Source organism: Colletotrichum jinshuiense, chromosome 8 (assembly GCF_051148585.1).
Source record: "Colletotrichum jinshuiense chromosome 8, complete sequence".
NCBI classification, from domain to species: Eukaryota; Fungi; Ascomycota; class Sordariomycetes; order Glomerellales; family Glomerellaceae; genus Colletotrichum; species Colletotrichum jinshuiense.
The window spans coordinates 3,232,975-3,256,846 of record NC_139315.1 but is presented as its reverse complement, the minus strand read 5'-3'; the positions used below and the strand labels follow the sequence as shown (position 1 = coordinate 3,256,846).

At 52.6% G+C, this 23,872-nt stretch overlaps 7 protein-coding genes across 7 annotated transcripts; 3 read left to right on the top strand and 4 right to left on the bottom strand.

Moving 5' to 3' along the window:
* Nucleotides 1-63: 63 nt before the first annotated feature.
* Nucleotides 64-2,545, bottom strand: EsH8_VIII_000855 (anaphase promoting complex subunit 5; the record flags this gene model as incomplete). Its single annotated transcript, XM_083269897.1, has 3 exons — nt 64-1,561; nt 1,611-1,704; nt 1,753-2,545. The coding sequence occupies 3 exons, from the start codon at nt 2,543-2,545 to the stop codon at nt 64-66; spliced, it is 2,385 nt and encodes a 794-aa protein (XP_083129665.1).
* An 849-nt stretch (nt 2,546-3,394) lies between these two features.
* EsH8_VIII_000854 (complex I intermediate-associated protein 30-domain-containing protein) lies at nt 3,395-4,295 on the bottom strand (the record flags this gene model as incomplete). The annotated part of the gene is made up of 2 exons (XM_083269896.1): nt 3,395-4,152; nt 4,217-4,295. The coding sequence occupies 2 exons, from the start codon at nt 4,293-4,295 to the stop codon at nt 3,395-3,397; spliced, it is 837 nt and encodes a 278-aa protein (XP_083129664.1).
* A 976-nt stretch (nt 4,296-5,271) lies between these two features.
* On the bottom strand, nt 5,272-7,901 carry EsH8_VIII_000853 (uncharacterized protein; the record flags this gene model as incomplete). Its single annotated transcript, XM_083269895.1, has 9 exons — nt 5,272-6,123; nt 6,193-6,263; nt 6,317-6,736; nt 6,788-6,878; nt 6,936-7,065; nt 7,117-7,386; nt 7,438-7,506; nt 7,561-7,600; nt 7,643-7,901. 9 exons carry the CDS (start codon nt 7,899-7,901, stop codon nt 5,272-5,274), a joined length of 2,202 nt encoding a protein of 733 aa, XP_083129663.1.
* Nucleotides 7,902-10,328: 2,427 nt separating this feature from the next.
* Nucleotides 10,329-11,322, top strand: EsH8_VIII_000852 (uncharacterized protein; the record flags this gene model as incomplete). The annotated part of the gene is made up of 3 exons (XM_083269894.1): nt 10,329-10,559; nt 10,625-10,683; nt 10,737-11,322. 3 exons carry the CDS (start codon nt 10,329-10,331, stop codon nt 11,320-11,322), a joined length of 876 nt encoding a protein of 291 aa, XP_083129662.1.
* Nucleotides 11,323-11,896: 574 nt separating this feature from the next.
* EsH8_VIII_000851 (uncharacterized protein) lies at nt 11,897-12,418 on the top strand (the record flags this gene model as incomplete). The annotated part of the gene is made up of 1 exon (XM_083269893.1): nt 11,897-12,418. The coding sequence occupies one exon, from the start codon at nt 11,897-11,899 to the stop codon at nt 12,416-12,418; it is 522 nt and encodes a 173-aa protein (XP_083129661.1).
* Nucleotides 12,419-13,335: 917 nt separating this feature from the next.
* EsH8_VIII_000850 (aspartate-semialdehyde dehydrogenase) lies at nt 13,336-14,694 on the top strand (the record flags this gene model as incomplete). The annotated part of the gene is made up of 3 exons (XM_083269892.1): nt 13,336-13,363; nt 13,500-13,754; nt 13,892-14,694. The coding sequence occupies 3 exons, from the start codon at nt 13,336-13,338 to the stop codon at nt 14,692-14,694; spliced, it is 1,086 nt and encodes a 361-aa protein (XP_083129660.1).
* A 757-nt stretch (nt 14,695-15,451) lies between these two features.
* Nucleotides 15,452-18,464, bottom strand: EsH8_VIII_000849 (transient receptor potential ion channel family protein; the record flags this gene model as incomplete). The annotated part of the gene is made up of 4 exons (XM_083269891.1): nt 15,452-17,909; nt 17,960-18,014; nt 18,081-18,101; nt 18,155-18,464. The coding sequence occupies 4 exons, from the start codon at nt 18,462-18,464 to the stop codon at nt 15,452-15,454; spliced, it is 2,844 nt and encodes a 947-aa protein (XP_083129659.1).
* Between the last annotated feature and the right edge of the window lie 5,408 nt (nt 18,465-23,872).

The window sequence follows — 23,872 nt, the reverse complement described above, 5'->3', positions numbered from 1 at the left end:
CCTATTCCCATGTGAATATGTTTGGTCATATCCTCCTCCCCAGTGCCCGTCATGGCCCAAACATCATATTGAAAGCACCGCCGCGCTTTCCCGCAAAGCTACATAAGCGGCCGCATAGTCCGCAGCCAAAACCTTGTCTCCGGCAACCTTCATAATAGTGGCCTTCTTGGCCATCATCTCACACTGGCGTGTGATATCCTCGATGCTAGAGTAATGATCAAACGCCTTTTGGATAGCCCCCGTGGCCCCTGTCAGGTATTCCCTCCTCTTGGCCGACTGCGGCGCCATCTTACCGGCCATGCCCATATTGGCGTCTGCCAGGTACGAATACAGCTGTCCGCTCAGAGCAGCAGAGTCGCACTCGAGGCTGCGCGGGAGGATGGCGGTGAGGAGTCGCGCTGAAGCCTCGAACTCTCCCAGTGACGATAGGATGTTCGCGATGGCACCGATGGCCTGCCACAGACAGGACACTAGCCTCGCCCTCCAGGCCATGCTGGCTGCTCGCATGGCGATTGTGAATCCTCGCTGTGGCCGGCCGCACTTGTCGTACAAATGGACCTTTATCAACATCAGCCTCACGCGTAGCGAGATGTCTCTCTTATCGTCTCGTATCGATGCGAGCATGTCTTCGACCTTGTTGAAAGCCGCTTGTAGATCGCCCCGTCGAGTGAGGCAGTCTATGTGAAGGAAGTCGACCACGAAGGCCATGTCCGGTTCTAGATCATCCTTCTTGGACTGCAGAAGCTGATAGAGAAGCTGCTCTGCGCCATCAAGGTTATTGTGGTGCAGATCCCGCCTCAGCTTGATAATTCCACGGTACTTGAACCAGTACTGGCTCGGTTTCCATGACCGCAGCGAATTCTCATCGAGGGCCTCCATCTTTTGCAGCGCCTCGTCGAACTTTCCTTTCGCCGCAAGTTGTGAAGCCAGGCGGGACGTAAGCTTCAGCTCGTCGTCGAATATGGAGTGTCTTGCGTGACACCGCAAGAAAATTTCGCAGTCCATGACCGAAAGCTGTGCGATACCAAGCCTGTCCCATAAGGCGACGAGAATGGACAGCTGGGCGCCAAACATGTTTTTCATGTTCCGCTCGACGATGAGATGTGAGCTGCGGACCATGAGCTCGACGGACGTGGCTACGCTCTCGCCATTTGCCAGGCCGAGCTTCGCCTCACTCAGCAGTACGGATGCCCACAAAGTCCACATGCCCGTCTCTTTCGCTTTCACGCGGAGATAGGAAAGACTCTCTTTTGCTGTACCTAGTAGGCTGTCGGCCTCCAAATCCCTGACCAAGTCCGGGTGTGCCCTGCCAAAGTGGAAGAGCCAACTAAGGGCAAAGTTTAGGCACGTCATGTCGCGATTCTCACGGGCCGTAGAGACAGTCTCGAGCATTGCCGCGACGGCTTCCCTGTAGCAACCAAAGTCTGCTTGCAGAACGGCAAGGTTCATCAAAGCATACTGGTAGAAAAGCCTGTCTCTGTTCTGCATGGTGTAGTCGAAGTATTGATGGAGATAATCAAATGCAGTGGGATAATCACCGGATCTCCAGGCGTCGAGGAAACTGCAGAGTGTCAACAGAACAACGCTTGATCATGAATATGGAGACAAACCTCAAGTAGTGTCTCAAGCTAGGCACGAGAAAGCTGTCGCCGAGGAGGTCGTGAAATTGGTTGCGGAGCTCTAACGGTATCCGGTTACCGAATTCTTCATCGGTCAGTCTGGTCTCTATTTCGACTTCATGGGAATGCTCACTCTGCATTTGCTCGATCTGGAACTCGAGCAACAGCTCAATATCATCTGTGCTCACAGGCACAGCGGAGGGAGTGCCACTCCTCACCATGTCGCCGTACACAACGGACGTGAGTGCAGCTACACCCTGTAGATCCCAGTCCGCCTGCTCTCCCGCCATGAGCACATTGTCAAAGCTGAGCCGGCCAAATGAAGGGTTCCGCTTCCGCAAGTACCCTGCCGTAGGTTGCCGATACTGGACGAAGTCCGTCCAAAGCTGCGTCGCGTCGTGGAACCGCAGCTTCGTAAACTCTAGCTGACACCTCCGAACGAACTGTCCCAGAGGGGAATTCCTTGATAGAGTGATCCCCGGCTGCTTCTGTTGCTCTTGCGCTGCTGTCGTTGCCGCCCCCTCATCGCCCCCAGCCGCCCGCCCCAGTTCTTCCTTTGTCTTGGCAAGACACTGTAACTGGCGTTCAAAGAATTCGTGAAGCAGGTCGAGCGAATTGATGCTCCATAGCTTCGCGAGAAACGTGTCCCATAACTTTCTCCCCGGCAGGCCGATGACGACGGAGTGTGCGCCCAGCAGCTTCTCAAAGTCTTTGATGCCGATGACGACGCTGACGGTGCTCTCGGCCTTCTTCCAGCGCGTCTCTTTGCTAGCAGTGATGGTGAAGCTCTGCGGGTCTGGGTCGAGGAGGTGCGACGTGATGAAGGAGAGCACGGGAATAATGGCCGTGGCCGGAACGTGTTCGTCAGTGTAGAGCTCGATGAGGGCGAGGAGGCCAATCTTGGCGGGTGTCAGGTACCGAGCCATTGCAACCGATAGCACGGGTTGACACGATTTCCCGGTTTAATATTTCTGTGTCAAAAGCGAAATTCGGGAGTCGTTCATCTGAAGTCGCGTGGTAAGCCGTGAGGGCCGCTATTGACCATGTTCATGTGGTGCCAGGCGCAGCTGAAGCAGGTAGGCGCGTCGGGCCTGCGTCAAACAGAACCCCCGCAGTCACAGTGACAGAACCAGAACGTAAGGTACAGACGGTTTCTTCAAGTAACCAAAATTGTAGGAACACAACATTCATGGCACCCTTCAATCTGTCAATTGTGATGTTGTCAGTGCTGTTTCTGTGCAATGTTGAGCGTCTCCACCAAGGCATTCACGTAATATGATTGGCCATGAATGCCAAAGAAAGTCTCGTTTTCAACCAATCACCAATCCTAGGAGGGTATGCTCTGCTTAAACGCCAGATGCTTCCACCTCTGTGGTTAGAAGACCTTTGCCTGATTCGGTATGCAATTGTCATTGATCTCGTGGTTTTATATTCGACTAATTTTTGTTCCTCGTGATCGGGTCATTAGCCCTTTGTCTGGCCGGAAACCTTCGTGCCGACGCGGGGGCAGCAGTGGACATGCTCCAGCTGTGATGCATTATGTATGGTATTTTACAAAGTTGCCTTACAAAATTGAGACTTGAAGTTGCCCCAGCAGAGTTGCAGGCTGAATCTGAGCTGTGTTGCTCAGAGAATGCGTCCTCTCGCGCAAGGCTGGTACCACCTCACCTATAAGTCTACCCTGTTAGATAGGTAGTCCTTGGCTCGAGAACCTGATACATCGGCGTTAATGTGTCGTATGCGGAACTCCATGTTTTGATTCGGAGACACGCGCTTCACCTCTCTTTCCACCGAATACTCTTTCCTTGCCGATTCCTCAACTCGCTCTCCCTGGCCTCCCTCGCCTCCTGCGCAGCCAACACATCACTCTCACCCTCACCCTCCGCCTCCTCAACATCGTTAGTGGCCCAGATTTTCTCAATGAATAGCTCAAACGGTCCCGTGACCCGATCCGTCAGTCCCACGCCAACGCTTTTGACCTTCGATCTCAGCATCTCCGTCTGCGGCTCCACCACGAATCCGTGGTTCGTTCTCACGAAATCGTTCCATTTCACAAACACCGTCTCCCACTCTCCCGGCCTCTTGGCAAATAGTCTGTGCTGATGCAGGTCTGTAGATACCACCGAGTCCGTCTGCAGGTTGATGAAGTAGCTCCGGCCGTCAGATTTGACGCGCATGGCTAGGTAGGAATAGGGGTCGATGTCCCATAACGACTTGCCGAAGAAGGTCGGCCGCTGGTCCGGTGTCCGCCACGCCGCAAAACCTGTGCGTTGGATCTTTGGTTTATCTTTAGGGAGGTCGGTGGATATCGTGCCATGAAAGCGGGCGTAGCCCGTGCGAGCCGGATTGCTCTGTGAGGAAATTGTTGTGGAAGAAGAAGATTGGCGCGAGGGCACCCAGTCGAGGGCGCTGTGGGAGAAGCCGCCGATCTCTTGGTCAGACAAGAGCTTACAGTCGTCAGTAGAGCCGGGTGCGCGGAAGTCTTGGAGGAGGTAGGGGCCGGAGGGGCCCTTGATGGCTTCGGCTTTGGCAACTGCGACAAACGGACGGGACCAGTCAGTCTCGAGAAAGCAGCCATTGAACTGAACGGGGCTTACCAATGCTTGCGCGCCGCTTAAATTCGTCCAGAGTCCGGCTCCAAATGCCCTTGCTCATCAGCGACGGTGTTGCCCGCATCTTTTCGACGTCCTGCCGGCTGCGCCGACAGCTTTGCTTCCTCGACGATGTACACTTTTTTTAAGGGGCCTAGAGACGCCGCGTGCGCGATGCGCCTTCCCTTTAGTGGGTCCAAGTACTTGAAATTCAATCGTCAGATCAGATATCGCGGTAAACAGCCGTAAATTGACATGGATAGTTGAGGATTTCGGTTTTCTTTTTGCGATTCCTGGATCTCTTGGTTATATCTTGAATCGGTGCTGCTCTTGAGCTTTCGGTATGTACCTGGGTACATCGAGCTTGAGCTTGCTCCGGGTGAAAGATAAACCGTGCCCCACTCAGTCATCCCTGTTTCCAACTACATTGACAACGGTACAGTTGAGATGACTGGGATTTGATCGCAATTCAAGGACAGTGAAATGTTTGCTGTCCGACTTCGTCACATATTACATGCCCAAGGCCAACTTGAAGCCTCGAGGCAGCTGGTCAAAGTATCGAGAGCAGTGCCCATCAGACGAAGGTCCGGAAGTACTCCTCGAGCCATGCCGACCCAATCTTGTGAAGGGTCAAGTCCTGGATGTTAGTTGAATCTGGGTCAACGCCATACATCGTCTCCTCCGCCTTCTTTACTTTGTACTCAGTATAAACTTCTCTTTTTTTCATGTGGTAAACATCCAGATGCATCGGGAGAGCACGCAAAGCGACAGGCTCAAGCCGGCCTACTCAAAGAGTGTATTGCTCACTAGCTGCCCCTAAGGCAGTGTCCGCCATATTCTGAGTAAACTAAGACAACGGTTCTTCTGCACAAACCAATTATCTATGACCCATTTCTGCCCTCAGCGGCCGAGCCTTGACCTGTAATCCACGACGATCATCCGAGTACAAGAAAAGACTTATCATTATCCGAATTCCCACCGTATCTGTTAACCACACCAATTTTGATTGACGTACGCAAGGAAAATGAAACAAAGGAAATAAGAAGACGACAGGGTCTTGATTAGTTGCCGTTGTCGGAGTGCTGAGTGACGCAGGTCTGAGCGTTGTCAGTCATGACAGGCTCTGACTGGGTGACCTGGTTAGCCTCGACTTGAGCAGGAGCAGCTTGAATCGCTCCAGCGTGCGAACGAGGAGGAACAGGCGACGTATATGACATGAAGGCCGCCGGGTCAACTGGGAACGGAGTCCAGAGAGGAGTGCCGTGGCCGTAGCCCCAAAAGGGCATGGGTGACTGCTGAGGGGTCATGAAGCCGTACGAAGAACCAGGTCCCTGGGAGAAGGCACCCTGCGAGTAGGGGCTAGCCATGAAGTGGTTGTTGTTATTGTTGTATCCCGTGTTGGGAATTGGCGTGCCCATCTGGTGAGGAATGGGAGGAGGGGCCATCGGGTACTGCATCTGACTCTGGTTGAAGACCTGGCCGCCAGGTTGCTGAATCGGATGCTGCATTTGGTTCTGCATCTGGTGCTGCATGGCCTGATTCTGCATGGCCTGATGCTGCATATGCTGGTGCATGCCCTGAATGTTCTGATGAGAAGCAATAGTGGGAGCTGCCATGAAGTGATGGTGCATAGGAGAACGTGAAACAGTGTGCATCATCGACGGAGTGCTACGGACAGCCTCGGAGGCTTGGACGGAGGGGCCAGCCTCGATGGCCAGATGGCCTCTTTGCTCCCGGACAGGAGTGGAAGGGGGCCTGCCACCGATGCTGGAGTTGCCATGGCCGTTGAAGCCACCGTTGAAGCCACCGTTGAAGCCACCGCCCTGAATTCGAGCAGGCGTCGCGGAGTCGCGACGCCGTTTATCAGTGCGACGCTCAACGCGAATGATGGAACCGCCGATGTTGTTGAGATTCTGTTGAATAAGTCAGTTGTCTGTGCCATTTACGTATCTTACATATCAAAACCTGGGGAGAAGACTCACGTAGCGGTCGACGGCCATGTCGGGAAGCGTGGGATTGGTAAACTCAACGAACGCGATGAGCTTCGGTCCCTCTATGCTATAGTTAGCTTGGCTCGACAGACAAAATTGTATGACTGAATTTTACCTCGAGCATACTCCAGCCGCTTGGTTTGAACTGAGACCACCCCACCGACGTCCTCCATGAGGATTCGGATATCGTTGTCAGTGAAGTGGAGGGGCAAGTCTCCCATGAAGATGGAACGGCGATCACGGTCATAGTGGTCGAGGAATGCGCGGTCAGGGTTACGAGCTCTGGACTGCATGGCCTTCTTGAAGTCGTAGGCCTCGACCTTGTAGACCTTGTTCAAACGGAAGGCCCGAAGAACTTGTTGAGTTGGATCAAAATCTTGAAACTGAACTCGAATCGTGACAGGCAGGCGTAACTGATCCTGGATCTCAGGATCGAGGAATCGAGCGGTCTCAAGATTGCCAAATGGACTGAGAAGCTCATTAGCTTCCTCCATGGTCATGGCGGACTTGTTGCGCCGGTAGATGATGTAGGTGCCTAGGAATAGAAATTAGCAGTGGTAATAAAATAGAAAAGGGGTTGACCGACGGTTGGCGCGGACGGTCTCCGTGCGGCAGGGACGGCCAAGAATCATGGTGCCCTTGCCATTCATACGCGCGTCTTTGGCGCTCTCGTCATTCTACCAACTTGTCAATAAATATCCACAAGTATGGCTCACGCCACTTCGAGTACTGACGGTGAATTGGACGAAGGCAAAGGGCATGCCCTGGGGGTCGCGACGGATCTTGACGAAGACCACACCAAATCGCTCAAACTCTTTGGTAACAGCAGCCTCAAGAGTACAGTCATCCTTGTACTCGGGCAAGCTTGAATACAAGTTAGCGAGGTTAATATTGTACCTTGGGTTCAATACTTACTTTGCAACGAAGACGCACGCGGTGGTAGGGTACGTTGCCTGAGGGTCCAGGGAGTCGGCATTTGTATAGGAAGATCGTCCCTTAGTGGGAGATCCGCCGAGATACTCGTCACGATAAGCAACGCTTTTGCCCTTTACCTCAGACTGCTGAAGATGACCCTGGTTGAGAGTGTAGGAGAACGAAGAGACAGCCGCGGAGGTCTTCTCGGGGTTGGCCGTGGTGTCTTCAAACACATCGTCCTCCTGCTGAACGGGATACTTGTAGGCACGGCTATGAAATGATGTTAGACGTCTCTCAGACTGAACTACATAGTTAACTTACAGTGCGGCAGTGGCCGACGAAGTAGGTCGCAAGGCCTTCGCAGCCACTTCCGAGCGGTGAGCGAAGCTGCTGCGTTTTGTTAATTATGATGAAGAATATGACAGCAGTTTAGATGCCACTTACGTAGGACTTCCTCGGAGAGAGGAAGCGTCCAAACGGACTCCTGAGGATGGATTGTCAGGCCGTCGACGCGAATCAAGCATACCCGCCTGGAGTGCGGTAAATGCGTCGGTGAAGCGAGCAGGAGATGTGAGCTTACCACCGCCGCGCTCAGGATCCTCCGAAGTGACGGAAGAGAAGTCGGGCGACGTGCGAGTAGGGATATCTGCGGCCTGACGGTTGAAGACCGACTCTGACTGTTGAGGAGGGAGTGAGCCGGCCTTGATCGCTTGCTCGCGCTCATGCTGAATGGTGAGCTTCTGGAGATGCTCAAGGAGCATCTTGTTCTCGACTGAAGAAGACATGATGAGTGTAATTTTTTTTCAGCGGCGAGAATATTGGGAACGAGGAACTTGGAGGTAAACAGAGGGGCGTGAGAGAGAGGGAGATGAGTTGTGGGATGGAGAAGAGTAGGATGGGATATGGTTTGGTATGGGGAGAAATATGCAGATGAATGGATTGGTTGCTAGGGGAGGGGAGGAAATCAACCGACGAAAGTGGGTTGTTTTGATGAGATGTGGGAGTAATACAGAAGTTAAGAGGATCGTGGGAAAGACACTTTAGCCTCAGGGCTACTCTAGGGCTAGAACAGTTGGCTTGAGATAAAGAGGGGGCTCTCGCAGCTCACGATAGTTACAAGAATGGCGAGTGCACCCTTGACGTAGAAGGTGCTCGTGTACTCCCGCCCAATGTGAGGCTAAGAGCAAGGCGCCTGCCCCTCCCAGATGCAGTAAACCGGTCCCGCGTGGTTCACGATGGTTGCAAGAAAGGCGAGTGCAGTCTTGATATGGGAAGTGCCTAACTCTCTTCCATCGTGAATTCAAAGCCATCTATACTCACCCCCTGACGATTTAGATGTTACCACCAGTGGTGCTCATAACAGTTGCAAGCACATTAGTGTATCCTTGGCTTGGAGCATCCCTGAACTGTCTGTCGCCTTTTGTGAAATCAAAGATGAGTGAGCTGGCCTCTCACGGTTGCAGAACTTTGGGGATTCATGTCGTCACTTTGAAGGTTTGAAAGGGGCGAGTGGTAAGACCTGATTGTTTTTGTGCTACCTATTTTCAGGAGTGGATGCAACGCTTTCTCTCCGATGGTGATCGGACCAAGCCGGAGCGGAACGCCTCCGTCATACAAACCGGCTTCGGAGCGGTAGTAGTCTTTGAACCGCCGGCACTTGCGGAGCCTGCTGGTGCGAACAAACCGGGTGGAATGTGCATCGCCATTTGGTCTTTATCGCATCTTTAGTTGCTGTGGATATAGCGTAATTACCCTTCTTGTTGGCTATTTCTCGCCATTCCATGTGACTCTCGCCGTTTCTTGTACCTAGTATCCTTTTCGAGACCCCAGTAAAGAAAAGAAAACCGCGAGAAGAGAGTAATCCAACAAAGTAAGAGCGACTTTGCATATTATTGATACCATCTTGTAATCAGCAACCACTGTCTAGTACCAGCCCCCGTATAATTTCTGACACTTGGTATCTGCATTCATCCAGGCAGGATTATCTCTTGGTTCAGCATCTGCAATACAGAGATCAACTTCGATGTAATTACACCGGGACACTTCAATGTCTCGTTTCGATGTGACTTTGAAGTGTTTCTGGGAGGTACTAGTTAACACTAACATATGAAACGTGGTAAGTTCGATGTTGAATCCCCACGTGGTGGACGACTAATCCGCCTCGCGCAGATCAAGGTAAGCCTAAAATATAGAGTCTCCTGATGCCAACTTCAGCTACAGGGGAAGCACTAAACAGCAGTTTCCCCATCGCTTGTCTCCCTCCGTATCCGCCTCAACATCTCCAACTTCGCTCCCTCGTTCAAGAAGGAGCGCGGTAATGTAGCCGCATCTGATCCATCTGGCACGTCATGCCGGTAATTTCGGCCCAAGAAGCTGGCTTTTTACGCCATCTGCACTTACAGCCTCCACTATGACGACTAGATTCCAACATCTGAAGCACAATGGACCTTGGATCTTACATAACCCAGCCTCTCGTCAGCTAAGCCCTATTGACCTGGAGGCATTGTTGAACTACTCAGAGGCTCTCTTGCTTTCAAATCCCTTCCTTTTAATATTAAATCAAATCACTTTGCGCTTTCTGCCAACATACGTTCTTGCCGATGGAAGTCTGTCGTGGGGGTGAAACACAACAGGTGAGTTTGTTGTGTGGTTCATGGATATCTTGCCTCGAATGTGGGCCAAACATTGCTTTGGTCTAATTCTCAAGAGGAATATGACATCAAGAGATAAATATCTTCTCGGCTTGACTAGAAATCGACATATGAGAGCACAAGAACTTGAAATGTCTACCAATTCCAGCGGCCCGCCGCTTGATCTACCTCTTGCACAGCCACTTCCTCGGATCTCTGGTTACGGAATACATTGGTTGACAATGACTCCACAACCCTCTTCCCATAGAAGCACCTGCCGCTGAATCTCACGAGCTCGTAGGGAGGCGCCCTGGATAGGACCTGCCAACTTCAAGTAGGATTCGGGAAGGAGATAACAGCACTTAAGAGTTAGTCACAAATGATCTCTGCCGACTTCTCGCTGCTCGTCCTCCCTTAAGCATCTACATTTGCACTTCTACAATCCGTTATTACTTTGTCCACCTCTTTGGGATTATCCATCCAGCACCAATAATTCTCGAAGTTGTCCGTATTGGGATATAAAAACATACAGGCCGTGTTGCAGCAGGCATCTGCAATCAGGAAAACCAGCACTTACCCGTCATGTCCTCTTCCAAAGAACATTCTGCTAGCGAGGTCAAGAACCCGCACAAAAGCCATGTCGAAGCTAAGAACTCGGACATCAGCAGGATACATACCCTTAATGGGGGTGTAGCCCAGTTGAAACATGTCGACGGGACTATCGCCTTTGTCGACACGAAAGTCATTGGTGGTGACTACAAGGTGATACCTCCCGGGTACTTTCGGAGTCTTCAGTTCCTCGGAACCCTGATGGTAAGGAAAATAGGAGTCTATGGTACATCATTATTCTGCATGTTTGCTAATGCGGCATGCTTCAGGCACAATGCTTGGCGAGTATGTGTGCCTATGTGGGATGGATATCACCTACGAATACTCTGTAAGCTTGTTCCACAACGCTACCCTCATCTCGCAACGCTAATTTTGCGACAGTTCTCATATCAATTCAGACCTGGGTCCGTCAACCAACATTAATTGGGTGGCCACCGTGTGGACCATGGGCAGTTCAATTGGCTTCCTCCTCGTCGGTCGACTCTCGGATCTCTACGGACGCAAATGGGTCGTACTAGGAACTACCATTATCGGGCTTATTGGCTGTATCATTGGTTCCTTTGCCCAAACGATCGAGACTCTGATCGTAGCCAACATCTGCAACGGTATTGCAGCCGCAGGCCAGCTATCGTTCGGTATCGTGATAGGAGAACTTGTGCCAAACAATTGGAGAGGGCCAACCATCGCCGTTGTCTGCTTATCTTCCTTTCCTTTCACTGTCTTCGGACCTGTAATTGCTCAGTCTTTATTGGACAATACCGTCCCAAAGTGGCGATGGAATTACTATCTGGGAGACATCATTGGTGTTCTATCACTAGTGTCGTACTTGCTCTTCTACCACCCCCCATCATATGAGCAGCTCCACGTCAACGGCAAATCCAGACTCCAAACGACCAAGGATTTGGACTTCATTGGAATATTCCTCTATGTTTCAGGCTGCGTCCTGCTCCTGGTCGGACTTTCTTAGGGGGGATCCGCTTACGCATGGGTGAGCAAAGAAGTCCTTTGCACGCTGCTTGTCGGAGTTGCAATATTGGCTATGTTCGCTGTCTACGGTATGTACCATCGCATCAAGTTAACATCTTGATACCTACACTAACATCTAACAGAAGGCTTCTTTTGCAAAGTACAACCCCTGATGCCCCCTAGGATGTTCAGGAATGTCTATTTCGTCGCCATCATGACTGTCGCAACCATTGGTTCAATGGTACATTGTTCGCTTACCGTCCTTTGGCCAGTCATACTTAACAATGTTTACACCACCAACTCGATGCAAGTCGGTTGGCAGAGTTGTGTAGTCGGTGGTGGTATCTTGTTGGGGCAGACAATCGCAGGCTTTTGCATCACGTTCATTCCCAAAGTCAAGTGGCAGTGCGTCATTGTGGCATCGCTGGCTTTGGCTCTCATAACTTCATTGACGACCATATCCCCCGATCGAGGGGCTGCAACAATAGCCTTGGGAACTCTTGGGTGCACCGGTAGGTTGTGACCGGAAGGCTCGCCCCCTTTTCTTAATGTTTTCGAAGTTTCCATTTACTGACATGCCTCAAGCTATTGGTTTTATCGAGAATATTGCATTTGCCGGCGTCACACTTGTCTGGGAAGCGCAAGATATAGGCCTTGCATTCGGCATTCTTGGCTCGTTCCGTGGCTTGGGTGGTGCTATCGCGCAAGCGCTGTACACTTCGATCCTGACGAATGAGCTTAACAAAAATCTGCCCAAGTACATTGCTGCAGCGGCCAAAGACACCGACCTGCCTTCATCCTCGATAGACTACCTTCTGGCCACCATCACAGCCGGCGATATCTCCACAGCCCCGGGGATCAACTATAACATTAGTGCTGCGGTGGACAGCGCGTTGAAGTCTGTTTATACGAGTTCCTTCCAGACTATATTCTACACCATGATTCCTTTTTTGGCCGTCCTTTTGTTCAGTTCGATGTTTGTACCAAATATGGAGGTTTTCCTAAGCGGCAAGGTCGCAAAGAAGTTACAGGGTAGGTTTGGTGGTGGCGGCGGCGGCGGTGCGCAGGAGATGCAGGAAGCCACACAGCATGCGTAATATGCAACAAGGAGATGACTTGGGTGGGCCTAGTCGAACGTTGTGCGGTGAGTCGATCATGAGCATTCAATATCTTTGTAAGTTGGTATTCGAAAGGGACTTGAATAACACCAAGGCGGGTCCTCAGTTAGTTTTTGTGGAGTAGGGGAGTCGTGTGGAAAATAACTGTTCCCAAGTATTGCTGCCGATAACCATGTCAATGGTGAACGTCGAAGTTGACTAGCCAAAGTCCGGCAAAGAAATGATGGACAACTGCATCGAGATAAGACTGAAGTGACCCAAAACTGCGGAGTTCAGTTAGTCGTCATGCTGCAGCATCGTGACGGGGAATCGGGAATTGCTTGTAATGGAGGCAGGGAGGAAATTTGCCCAGTTCGAGATGTCAACCTGAAGAGGAAGTCTGATAACAGTCACGGCAGACCAATTGGCTCAGCTCATCAATCGCCGGACAACGTGGTAAACAGTCATCAGATCCCGGCCGGTCTATGGCTTGCTGTGGTTTAGTTGGCTGGTGTTTGGGAGTTGAATCGAAGCGCGCCGGGTCGGAGTGGGGCAATCGCACCATGGTCACAAAGGTCGTCCCAGTTACCTATTTTTTTTTTTTGGGAGCGGAAAAGCCAATTCCCAATGAAATTGCTGCCGATTTAGTACCCTGCAAAGGCCTCACCCCACCAACAAGTGAGCTCCGATGGCGGGGCATGGCGGGGTGCTACCGACGTCGCTCTCTCCCCCAAAAAATATTGGGCCGGCGCGCGACTGACTGACATGCCACTCCCCTCTTGACTCACATCGCCATCCTTAACCGTCTCCCTCCTATTTTAACCATTTCTCAGACCTTACTTTTTTTTTGTGGTTTTACTTCCCCTTCATTCGAAAATTGATACCCCCGATACCCCCATCCCAAAACCACATTCACAATGGGCGAATTCCCCGTAAAGACGTGCGGTACGTTTGATCCTTCTTCCAACCCGCCATCGCCGTCCGCCCTCCGTCACCGGAAACTTCAGCATCTCAACCTCGACCACTTTCGAGATCCCATCACCGCTCCGAAAAGCTGTTGCTAACCCACCGAAACCTACAGGTGTCCTCGGTTGCACCGGCTCCGTCGGCCAGCGCTTCATCCTCCTCCTTTCCCAGCACCCCTACCTCAAGCTCGTCGCCGTCGGCGCATCCTCCCGCTCCGCTGGCAAGAAATACCGCGATGCTGTCCGGTGGAAGCAGGCCTCGCCCATGGGCCCCGTCGGCGAGCTCGTCGTCCGCGAGTGCAAGGCCTCTGAGTTCAGCGACTGCGATATCGTCTTTAGCGGTCTCGACTCCGACGTCGCAGGCGAGATTGGTGAGTTCTCTTCCCTCTTGTCCTCCATTTGCCGCCGCCTCTTGAAAATTAGGAAAAAGAAGGGGACGATAAAAATTACCACACAATGACAACAACGGCCAATGCTGACCATGGCCCTCGCGCGCGCCGCCATACAGAGATGGAATTCCTCAAGGCAAACTTCGCCGTCTTCTCGAATGCGAAAAACTACCGCCGCGACCCCCTCGTCCCCCTCGTCGTGCCCACCGTCAACCTCCCGCATCTCGACCTCATCCCCCACCAGCGCAAGCACCACTCCCTCGAGAAGGGTTTCCTTGTCTGCAACTCCAACTGCGCTGTCATTGGCCTCGTGATCCCCTTCGCGGCGCTGCAGGCCGCCTTCGGCCCCGTCGACGTGGTCTCCGTCGTCACCATGCAGGCCGTCTCTGGCGCCGGCTACCCGGGCGTCTCGTCCATGGACATCGTCGACAACGTCGTCCCCTTTATCTCGGGCGAGGAGGACAAGCTCGAGACCGAGGCCCAGAAGATTCTCGGCCAGATCACCCCTGACCTCACCGCCTTCCAGGACCAAAAGGAGCTCAAGGTCAGCGCCTCGTGCAACCGCGTCCCCGTCCTCGACGGCCACACTGCCTGCGTCTCCCTGCGCTTCGCCCGCCGCCCGGCCCCCTCCGCCGAGCAGGTCAAGAAGGCCCTGCGCGAGTACGTCAGCGAGGCCCAGCGCCTGGGCTGCCCCTCGGCCCCCGAGAACCCCATCATCGTCTTCGACGAGGCGGACCGCCCCCAGCCCCGTCTCGACCGCGATCTCGGACGCGGCTACAGCGTCAGCGTCGGCCGTGTGAGGGAGGATGAGAGCGGCATCTTTGACCTCAAGTTCGTCGCCCTCAGCCATAACACCGTCATCGGCGCCGCCGGCTCATCCATCCTCAACGCTGAGGCTGCTGTCCTCAAGGGCTTCGTGTAAGTGGACAGAGTATGTTGTACACGTACAAGTGAAAGGGGAGTGGGCGGTGGTTTATCATGAAGAATCATAAAAAAAGTTCAGGGCCAAATGGTACATGGAAACGGTGCATTTACGGAATGAATTTCAACAATAGCCATATAGGGGTGGAATTTTGGGCACGGGGGGCTAAAACTAGATGGACGAAGAAGACGATTAAGAAGAAAGAAGAAGTTAAGAAACTTTTCGGGCAATCCTTTGGTGCTCAGAGTATCGCCGTAGGCTCGCATAAACAGTTGGGACCGAGAGCATACATCCCGTAGATTTGCTGGCAGGTGAACGAGTGAGTGAGTTATTGCCATGCTGGATTTCTACGTCTAACTTTTCTGACTCAATCTCTATCTCGGAGACCACTCGGCTCTCCGTGTATTTGCAAATGTATCCATGTACCAGGCGACATATCCAATGTCGCAAAATATGTGCACGATGTAATGTGGGAACGGCCATCATCAGCCCGTCTCGCACACACACGCAAGTGCTATTACAATAATGTATTTTTTTTTCTCTTTCTTCAAATGATTATTCCTACCAACGCCTCATAATCGTTTCTCATGCAACTTCGTCAAAGGCCGTCCTATGCGGCCGTCTATGCAATGCAATGCGGTGGCAAAAAAATCAGTCCCCGGAGCCGTGTCATTGCTGGCGAAGTTTGCGGTGTACATGTTTGATGTAGTGTGGCTGTGAAGCCGTCGTATTTTGTTGCCTATTGTATAGCAGTGCTTCAAGGCATCTGGTGCTTTTGTTCAATAGGCGAGACATTGCCCTTGGTTTCATAATATTTTTCTTCGTCCATCTCATTGATGGGGGAGATGGCGGCTTCATTAGACTTGTCGCCGGTTTCCTCTGGACCAGCCATATGGCCAGGCGTCATAATGTTCTCCTCCGGAACCTCCTCTGTAGGGGTCATAAGGCGGCGCAACTCGTTCGTCGATGCTGACCTTTCGGGCGGTGGCGAGTTGATCGGTGAGCGCCCGAGATTTGGCTGCGATTCTGAGTGTGCTATCTGTCTCAACGAGCCGGTGCGCTGGTGACTAAAGCTGCTTCGGTGTGCGAGCGACGATGCAGATCGCTCGGCTTGGATATCCCACTCGGCGAAATCGGCCGAGCTCCATGACGTGCGGTGTGGCCTAGCACGACGCGGAAGACTGCCAACAGAGTAGTGCGAACTGACGCTGTTCGTTCGGCTCCGTCGGGTGTTGGTTCCAGGCGCGAATTGAACCGCCGAGGCGTTGTGCGGACGGATGATGTCTCCAACCTCGTCATCATCGTCATCTTCGATCTTGCGTGCACGGCGAACACTGTTGACGGAAAAGTGCGGTGGCGGGGGCTGCTGAGGCACCTGCAACTTGGGATCAGGCTTCGGTGGCGGAGGGAGGTCGGCGGACTTGGCCTCTATGTGCTCGTAATACTTGATGCGAATTCCATCCAGTTTCTCAGGGAACTCCTCGCGATTCCTCCTCAGAGACATCCACGACGATATAACGCCTAGGACGACAAGAATCAAGACTGCGACAACGAGGAACCCCTGGACAACAATAATGATGATACCAAAGACGGTCGAAAGGATGCGGCCGATGGCGAAGGCAGGCAAGAAGGCGATGGAGAAGCCGGCGGTGGCGACCTTAGCGATGCCAAGCATCCAGACGGCCAGCGATGTGTTCCTCTGACCCTCAAATGGGTTGATTTTGATAAATGCAATGAAGGCGATGACCTCAAACACGAAGAGACCATATACTTGAGCGAGGGGGTTCCGGGCGCCGCCGCCGATGAAGCAGGCACGAATGAACTGGTAGCCAAACCAGCATGCAAAGAACCACCATCTAGTCCGGCGATAGCGGGCCGAGAGCCAACCAAACCGCTTGACATATGCCTCGTCTTGATGGACCGTCGCTCGGTTCGGGTCGTCATCGACAAAGCGCACCTTGAAGAAGGGCATTGACCCATAACGTTTGACGGTTGACTCTTTTTCTCCAATATTGCTGGCACGTGTTGCCGCGACCGCCGGTATTGAGCTGAAGAGCTTGCCCTGTTCGAAAAGAATTGTATCGGGGCCCATTTCGTACTTCCCTAGTCGAAGGCGGAAGAAACAGGCATACACCACGGTGCCTCCCATGCCGATGAGTACAATGATGAACACGACTGCTGCGATAGCCGTGGGGCCGGCCGGTGCGCGGATATTGAACTGGAACATAGCAAGAGTCATCAGAGAAAAGGAAGCAACAAGCAGGGCTCGGAGGATCCCAGCTGCTAAATACCCGCCCAGGTGGTTGCGGAAGTACAGGAAGCGATCCTGATTGATCAACTTCACCCAAACGAACATATCGAGGATGAACTTGAAGAGAGTGATGGACAACGCGACCAGCCCAATGGCCACCAGCCACCATATGAGGCCAAGGGTGAAGGCATCAGCAGCTGGGATGCCCAGAGCGGACAGGTCTCCGGCAAAACCAATCCACTTGCCTGGCGTAGGCATCCCCGGAGCGACAGGGTTCCCTGCCCAGTAATATTCGTATGGATTACTGGTATTGTAGACCCTAACCGCTCTTTGGACGAGGCCCTGGACGGGCGCCGCGTCGCTAGAGATAGTAGAGAAACTGTCGAGTGAGCGACCGTAAATCTGTTGTATGATCCCGCCACCAGTGTTGATAACGGTCGATCCAGCACCGCCAACCTGGCTAGCATTACCTGTCACGCCGGCGAATCCGTCAATCGAGTCGATCAACTGCTTGCTGTATATCATGCCGGCAGCCCATCCGAAGTTGCTCCACCAGGCCGGCAAGACGCTAGGCCAGTCGACAGACAGGGCGCCAGAGAAGAAGATGGTCTGAAACGTCTCGAAAATGACCAGAACTGACAGGGAATGGGCGTAATGGGTTCTCATGTGAGGGATGCTGACGCCATAAATGGCTGTTGCAAAAGAAGCCAGAATCGCGGCGAGTGTGAAAACTCCGAGTATCGAGGAGATGGCCGCCGGGTGAGAAAAGCTGTTTCCATTTCGCATCACCGCCTGGAAACAACCTATTTGAGTTTGACTCGAGTTTGCGAATATCTGGATCCGGGCGGAGCCTTCAAAGTCGGGGAGATCGAGGGCGATGGATGGAATGCCGTCAACTTGAGCAGGCGTGAGCCTGAATTCGGCAAATGCAGTGATGGGCACGCTGGCGTTCAGAGGGCACAGACTGGGAAGAGTCAGTAAGTTCATTCCAACCGCGCATGGACCTCGACGCACCTAGCTATGTTTGCCATGCACGGGTTAAAGTTCATCTCGTATCTCGACTCTCCATCTGCATCATGTCAGCTTACTCAGTCCTCCACGTGGGGGGTCCGTCCCAAGTTGGATTCAAGCTTACAGGCTTCGACCTTGATGTGCACTGCAACACGGTTAGCATCCATAAGGGGTTTTCAGACGTCCGCTTGAACTTACTCATCAACGACTCGTTCCTGATGTTGGAGGTTCCGTCCAGGTGGAACTGAACAGTCATGTTGTCGGCATAATACGCGGCATCGAACTTGGTGATGTTGAACAAGCTCTGTCCTCCCAGACAGTCGCCAAAGTCTCCCGTATAAAGACCGGGCCTGCGGTTGACGGCGAGCTCCCGAGAGTTGCCATCTTTGTCTTGTCCGGTGACGTACACAGTCTCGGTAGCTGCCAAAGCCGTCGTGAGAAAGGCGAAGAAAACGATCAAGGTCGCAGCGAGCGACATTGAGCTTTGGAAACGAGCCATCGCGGGCATTCGACGTAGGCGACGGTCGAACGACGGCGGGCTTGCAGGGCAAGGATGCCCGAGAGATGCTGGTCCTTTTACAGGCGAGATGGCAAAGGATTGCTATCTGGCAGAAGCAGAAGTAGTGTCCAGGATGTATAGAAGAGCAACGTTCAAAGTAGCAGTGGTAAAAGACATAGAGGTGTCCAACGTATGTCGCAGTCTTCGGTTTCGTCGAGGTTTGTCGTCGTTCGGAGAGCGCGGAAAGGTGTGTACGGGCTTCCCGAGGCAGTGGAAACTGCCTTAGCGACTGGTGGAGAGCTAGGGGTCTCTCTCCGAGGCGAGATGGAGCTGTTTGATATGTGCCGACCGGGGTGATGGGTACCCAGTACTCTACGTTTCCGAGAAAGGGAGGTTGCGGTATTCTGCCAAAGCCAGCGGCACAATCGTCAATGAAGCCAAGTCGGGACGATGAGCATCAGGATCTCTGTTGGTGTTTGGCGTGGGTTTGGGTGCGCGCGATCAAAGATATGCGAAACAAGACGACGTAGGAACGAAGGATGGTGAAGAGGGTGCGAATGGGTGGGAGATGGGTGTCAGATATTGATCGAGCTGCAGGGGTGGCCGCTGATGAACAAGAATGTCCCCAAACCGGCGACACAACCGACGGCAAGGGTGGGTTGGTAGAATCCTGTGTTTGTAGATGTGATTCGGTGGTGGTCGGGCGCCGTGGGTGGTGAATAGGACAGGCGCAGGCAGAGTCGTCAGGGAGAATCAAGTCAGGGTCCAGCTGGTCTGGGGAAGAAGGACGGACACCAGTAGCAATAGGGTTGGGTCCTGGCATGGGTAAGTGGCTGGACAGCTCGTATTCATATGATGATTCTACTATGGACGGCGGTATGGTGGGCGGCAATAGAGGTAGCGAGATCTCTCGGGTCCTTCTTGGAATGCCATGTCATGGGCCCTGGACTAGAATCATAGAAACGACATGGGGTGGGGGGGTCGGCCGTTTTTCCTTCGCCGTACACTACTCTGCAGTACGACTGGCCCGAAATTGGTCAAGACAGGGATGCGTGCAGGGGTTGCTTGGCCCAAAATGGAACGAGACGGCAGGAGCTAAAAAGGTGCCTTTATCTTTCTCACTCGGCCTGGTGAGCACGCAAGAGGGAGGTAGGTGCGAAGGAAGAAAACGGAGGGGAGCAAATCCAGTTTACCAAGATGCTTGAAGGCCGACGGGCCGGCTTAGTGCTGCTGCTAATTGCTAATTACTAGCCACCTTAGGCAGACAAAGGAAGACGGCGCACTGCACAACATTTATCTAGGTATCTGGTGGACCAGAGACGGAGAAGGAAAGGGAAAATGCCGAGAGAAGTTGGTCCCGCTTTTCCGAACATGGAGAGGACGGGATTTACACGGTGTGGCCCCCCTCTTATCGATGGCGGCATTGCAAGGCAAACAAGACAGGCAATATGGGTAGTGTACGGATGGGTATGTATATCTATCTATACGTGTATCCGTATATACTACACCTATACTGTTTGTTATGTAGCAGTCTGTATGTGCATGTACGGTTGGCAACGAGTATACGTGTTTGCTTCGGAGGCTGCTGGGCGCTTCGAATTCGTATACCCTCTGTTGTGCTTACGAAAACCGTCACCGACAAAGCGCGGACTCCGTTGGGTATCCGGGCAGGATCATCAGGCGATGATGACAGCTTGTGCAACCCTCATGTCCTCATGCCTAGACACGCCCACCCAGCAGAAACCAGTCCTGGAAGTTCCGCATTGCCCTGTGCAAACCACCCGCGGATCGGTCGGGGCCACAAGGACACAGGGGGTTTGCCATTGCCACCGCCTTCCTTCCCACTTTTAAGCTTGCTGGCGGTAAGCTCTGAGTTGGCGGCTGCTGGCCCATGCTCCGGCGGGACCGCACAGGCTGTGTGCACTACACCACACCGCATTGCACTAAGTAGTGCATCTTCCGACCTTATCTTATCTCATCAACCCGCTGTCACCTCCTGCCAGAACTGCCAAATAGCCCAGTCTGGATCTCGGGCGGGTTTTCTTCCCGTCTTCCTTGCGTTGGGGTACGCCTTTGCAAAATACGATTGCACTGTCTTGATTGGCGCTTTTTCTCTCCTCGTTTCTTTCCAACCATCACCGTCCCTCCCCCACGCGCTCTCTCTTCCTTTCTCTGTCTCTCGTGTTCGACGACTTCGAGAGGGCTGCCACGGAATGTAGCCGTCCTTCTTCTTTGTGATTCAGGAACCCGAAACTAACGTCGTCATTTGTTTGTTTACATGCACGCAAGGTTGGCTAGCTCGCAGGCCTTTCAACCGGACTGAATTCCAGCCACCCGATTGCCTCGAGCCACTCCTCGCCGCCAAAACAGAACGCTACAAACACAAGCGCAGCCAGCTTGCGCCTCTAAAAGCCTTGGCTGTCGAGTTTTAGCGCCGACCCGTCATCGGGTTTCGAGTCTTTGGATCGACTCAGTCTTGCAATCTCGTGCATTCCATCAAGCAAACCAACTTTGTTTGATATTGCTCTTGGTTGTTAGATCCGTTGTAGAGGGAACTTTCGACAAGTTCGGCAACGTCAGACTTGAACATGCACCGTCTCATCCGAGAGATAAACCCCTCCCCGTCACTCCACCAAGGCGGCAAAACAGCAACCTCGTCCCACTCAAAGGCCTGATCCCAACCACCCGGGATGCGCAGCGCCCAATCCAGTCGCTTTCCCTCACAACCAAGCCGGGATAGTCTACTCCCCCGCTGTCAAAGACCACATATCCGCGCCATTAAACTCTTCACCGCAGATCTTCGTGTCCATCTCCCGACTGTTTGTAGTGTATTAGTGTATGCACCTCGAGTCGACACTCGGTCGCCTCGCTTTCGCAACCTCATTGGCCGGGTGGGCTTTTACCACGTGGTCTGCCCGCCTCTGGAGTCGTGATTGTCTCTCATGCCTCAACACCGTTTGCACAGAGTAGCTGTGTTCCAAACGGTGCGATGGCTTGCATCCACGGCTTTCTACCCATGCATCTGTCCCAGACCAGTTGGCGCGGTTCGGCTGAGGCGAATACACAATGTCTGCATCGCTCTATACGGATACATGCAGCCGGCGTCTAAAGAAGACCTTGGCCGCCAAGACCCTTGCTTTGTGGCTGCCGCTAGCCAGACGGTGGCTCCCTCTTCCAAGCATGCCACCAAATTTACGTTGCGCAGAGACGGCCTAGCAAGCCATGACTTCACCACTTTACATATTTGACAAGCAACGTGAATGATGTTTCTGGAACCAGCTCTCCCAGGCTGGTTATCCGCACAGATCTTGTCAGGACCTGTATGTCATGATGTCGTTTACACAAGTCTGACGAGCTTGTCATTTTGACGAACGACCGACATTTCCTAAGGCAAAGATCGCGCACAGTTGCATTTTGTCTCGTTACTGTCGTCTGCTTTGAGAAACATCGTAGACGTGATTAAAGCATATTCATCTATTAGTCTTGGAGCATATATCGTGTCGAGGGGCTTCTTGAGTACAGTCTTCTTGCACACCTATTACGCAAAATCAATCAACTGTACAGCCATTCTGTCACTCGGCATCAAACGACCACGCCCGTCGGCCGGGGCCGCAAGTGACCTGACCACATCCATACCATGCCTCTCCTATTGTGGTCAGCAAATACTTCTCGGCACAGCTTTGCTATTTCTATGACACTGGGGCAATGCGCAAGGGTGTTTAATTGAGCCTGCGTATCGAACAACAATCATAACTGTTTGCGTATCTGGGCTGTCTTGTGGCTGCTGAAAAAGCCAGTCACAATCAGTGTTTCGTGAGTCAGACAGGAGGAAGAAAATTTCCAATATATCGTTCCTTGGCAGTTCGCATCACCTTTGAAACACAAGATCTTCGGTCATGGCTGTTAGCCTTTGACCTCTGACGGACTGATAGCATAAACTAATTTGAGTAGTCGGTCCCGTCTACCGGGCAAGCATTAAGGCCACAGGTGAAAGATGAAGCCAGCACAGCGGGCTTGATCGCCCTCGAAAAGGATATTGAAATACATGCAGTTAAATCATATTAGTATCTCATATCCCATAAAATGCTTACCTCCGTGGCAATTATAGATGCTTTCAAATTGAAGACAAGAAAAGCACATCATCGATTACATTGCCCTGCATCTGGGGATCTCAATCTTTCACAAACACCACCGGCCTTGTCTCAGTGCGGAGCTCGAGACATCCTCCTTTTTCGGACATCCCTCCAACGGCCGACTTTTCTTAAACACGGATGACCTATTCACATTCTTTCAAGCGGGTGGTTTTTGACGACAACAGAGTTAGGCGGGCCAAGAAACTCAGTTGTATCATAAGTAGGCCCAGATCATCGCATCCAACGTCTACCAAGTCGAAGCACAGTTGCCAGGCGGAAGTTTTATGCAAGAGAATAGCAGTCTTCCTTCCCTAATCTCCGTCTGCGCGTTGCCAAAACACGCTGACTCCAAGGTGTGGCGTGGCAATGGAGGCGGGGCCGCAAGTATCGAGAATCAAAGCAGCGCAGTCTTGAGGCGAGCCGTGCAACACAACCCAATATCAAAGTAGCCCGGTTATTTCCCCGCCAAACAAAGTGCTGAATAAAAAGTTGTGGATGAGATGATATATGGGTTTCCCCGACACTCAAGATCGCCCCCGACTGAACACCGAAACTAAGGAAAATTTCAAAGACACATTTACTAGCAGCGCCTCAAAGTCAGCATCTCCCAGATGTTCATGGCCACGCCAGAAGTCTTCGGCTGAGGACAGTCCTGGCAGCTCACAACCACCAATGGCCTTACGTAGTCAGCTCGTACCAAAGGCAAGAGGCTCACAACAGTGACCCTTTCAAGTCATTGTTCCTCGTTCAGAGAGGCCTCGACGCAAAATGGTCAGGATCGAAATAGAGGCGGAACAGATGTAATACACGTGGATGCAGAATCGGAGTAAGGACAAACAATTCTCGGTCAAAATCACAGTCGGGGCCCATTTCTTGCATCATAAAGAGCTTCCGACTTTTACTTTTCGATGTTTGGTGTGTCACTGAATGGTCAAGCCCCACGGAGACATCATTCCTTGTTGCGAGAATAGCCGTCCTATTGATTGGCCAGCTGCAGCCCGTAGCAGCAGATCGTCAGGAACTAGGCCTCGGGAACTTGGTTTGCTAGTGGAGAAGAGCGCACATGGAGTGGGCTCGGAATGTCATTGACGTCCAGACGATTGCAAGCGTCGGCAGCGAAAACTGGAGACAAAGGATCTCGGTCTGTCAAGCGACATCGGGCCAACCCCGCAGTCGGCAGCCGGCAGCCGACAGCCGCCTAGCCGATCGACGCGGACGTCGGGGCCAACCCCACCACATTGACCGAGTTGACCGAGATGCGTCTTCACTTCGTTGTGACACCAC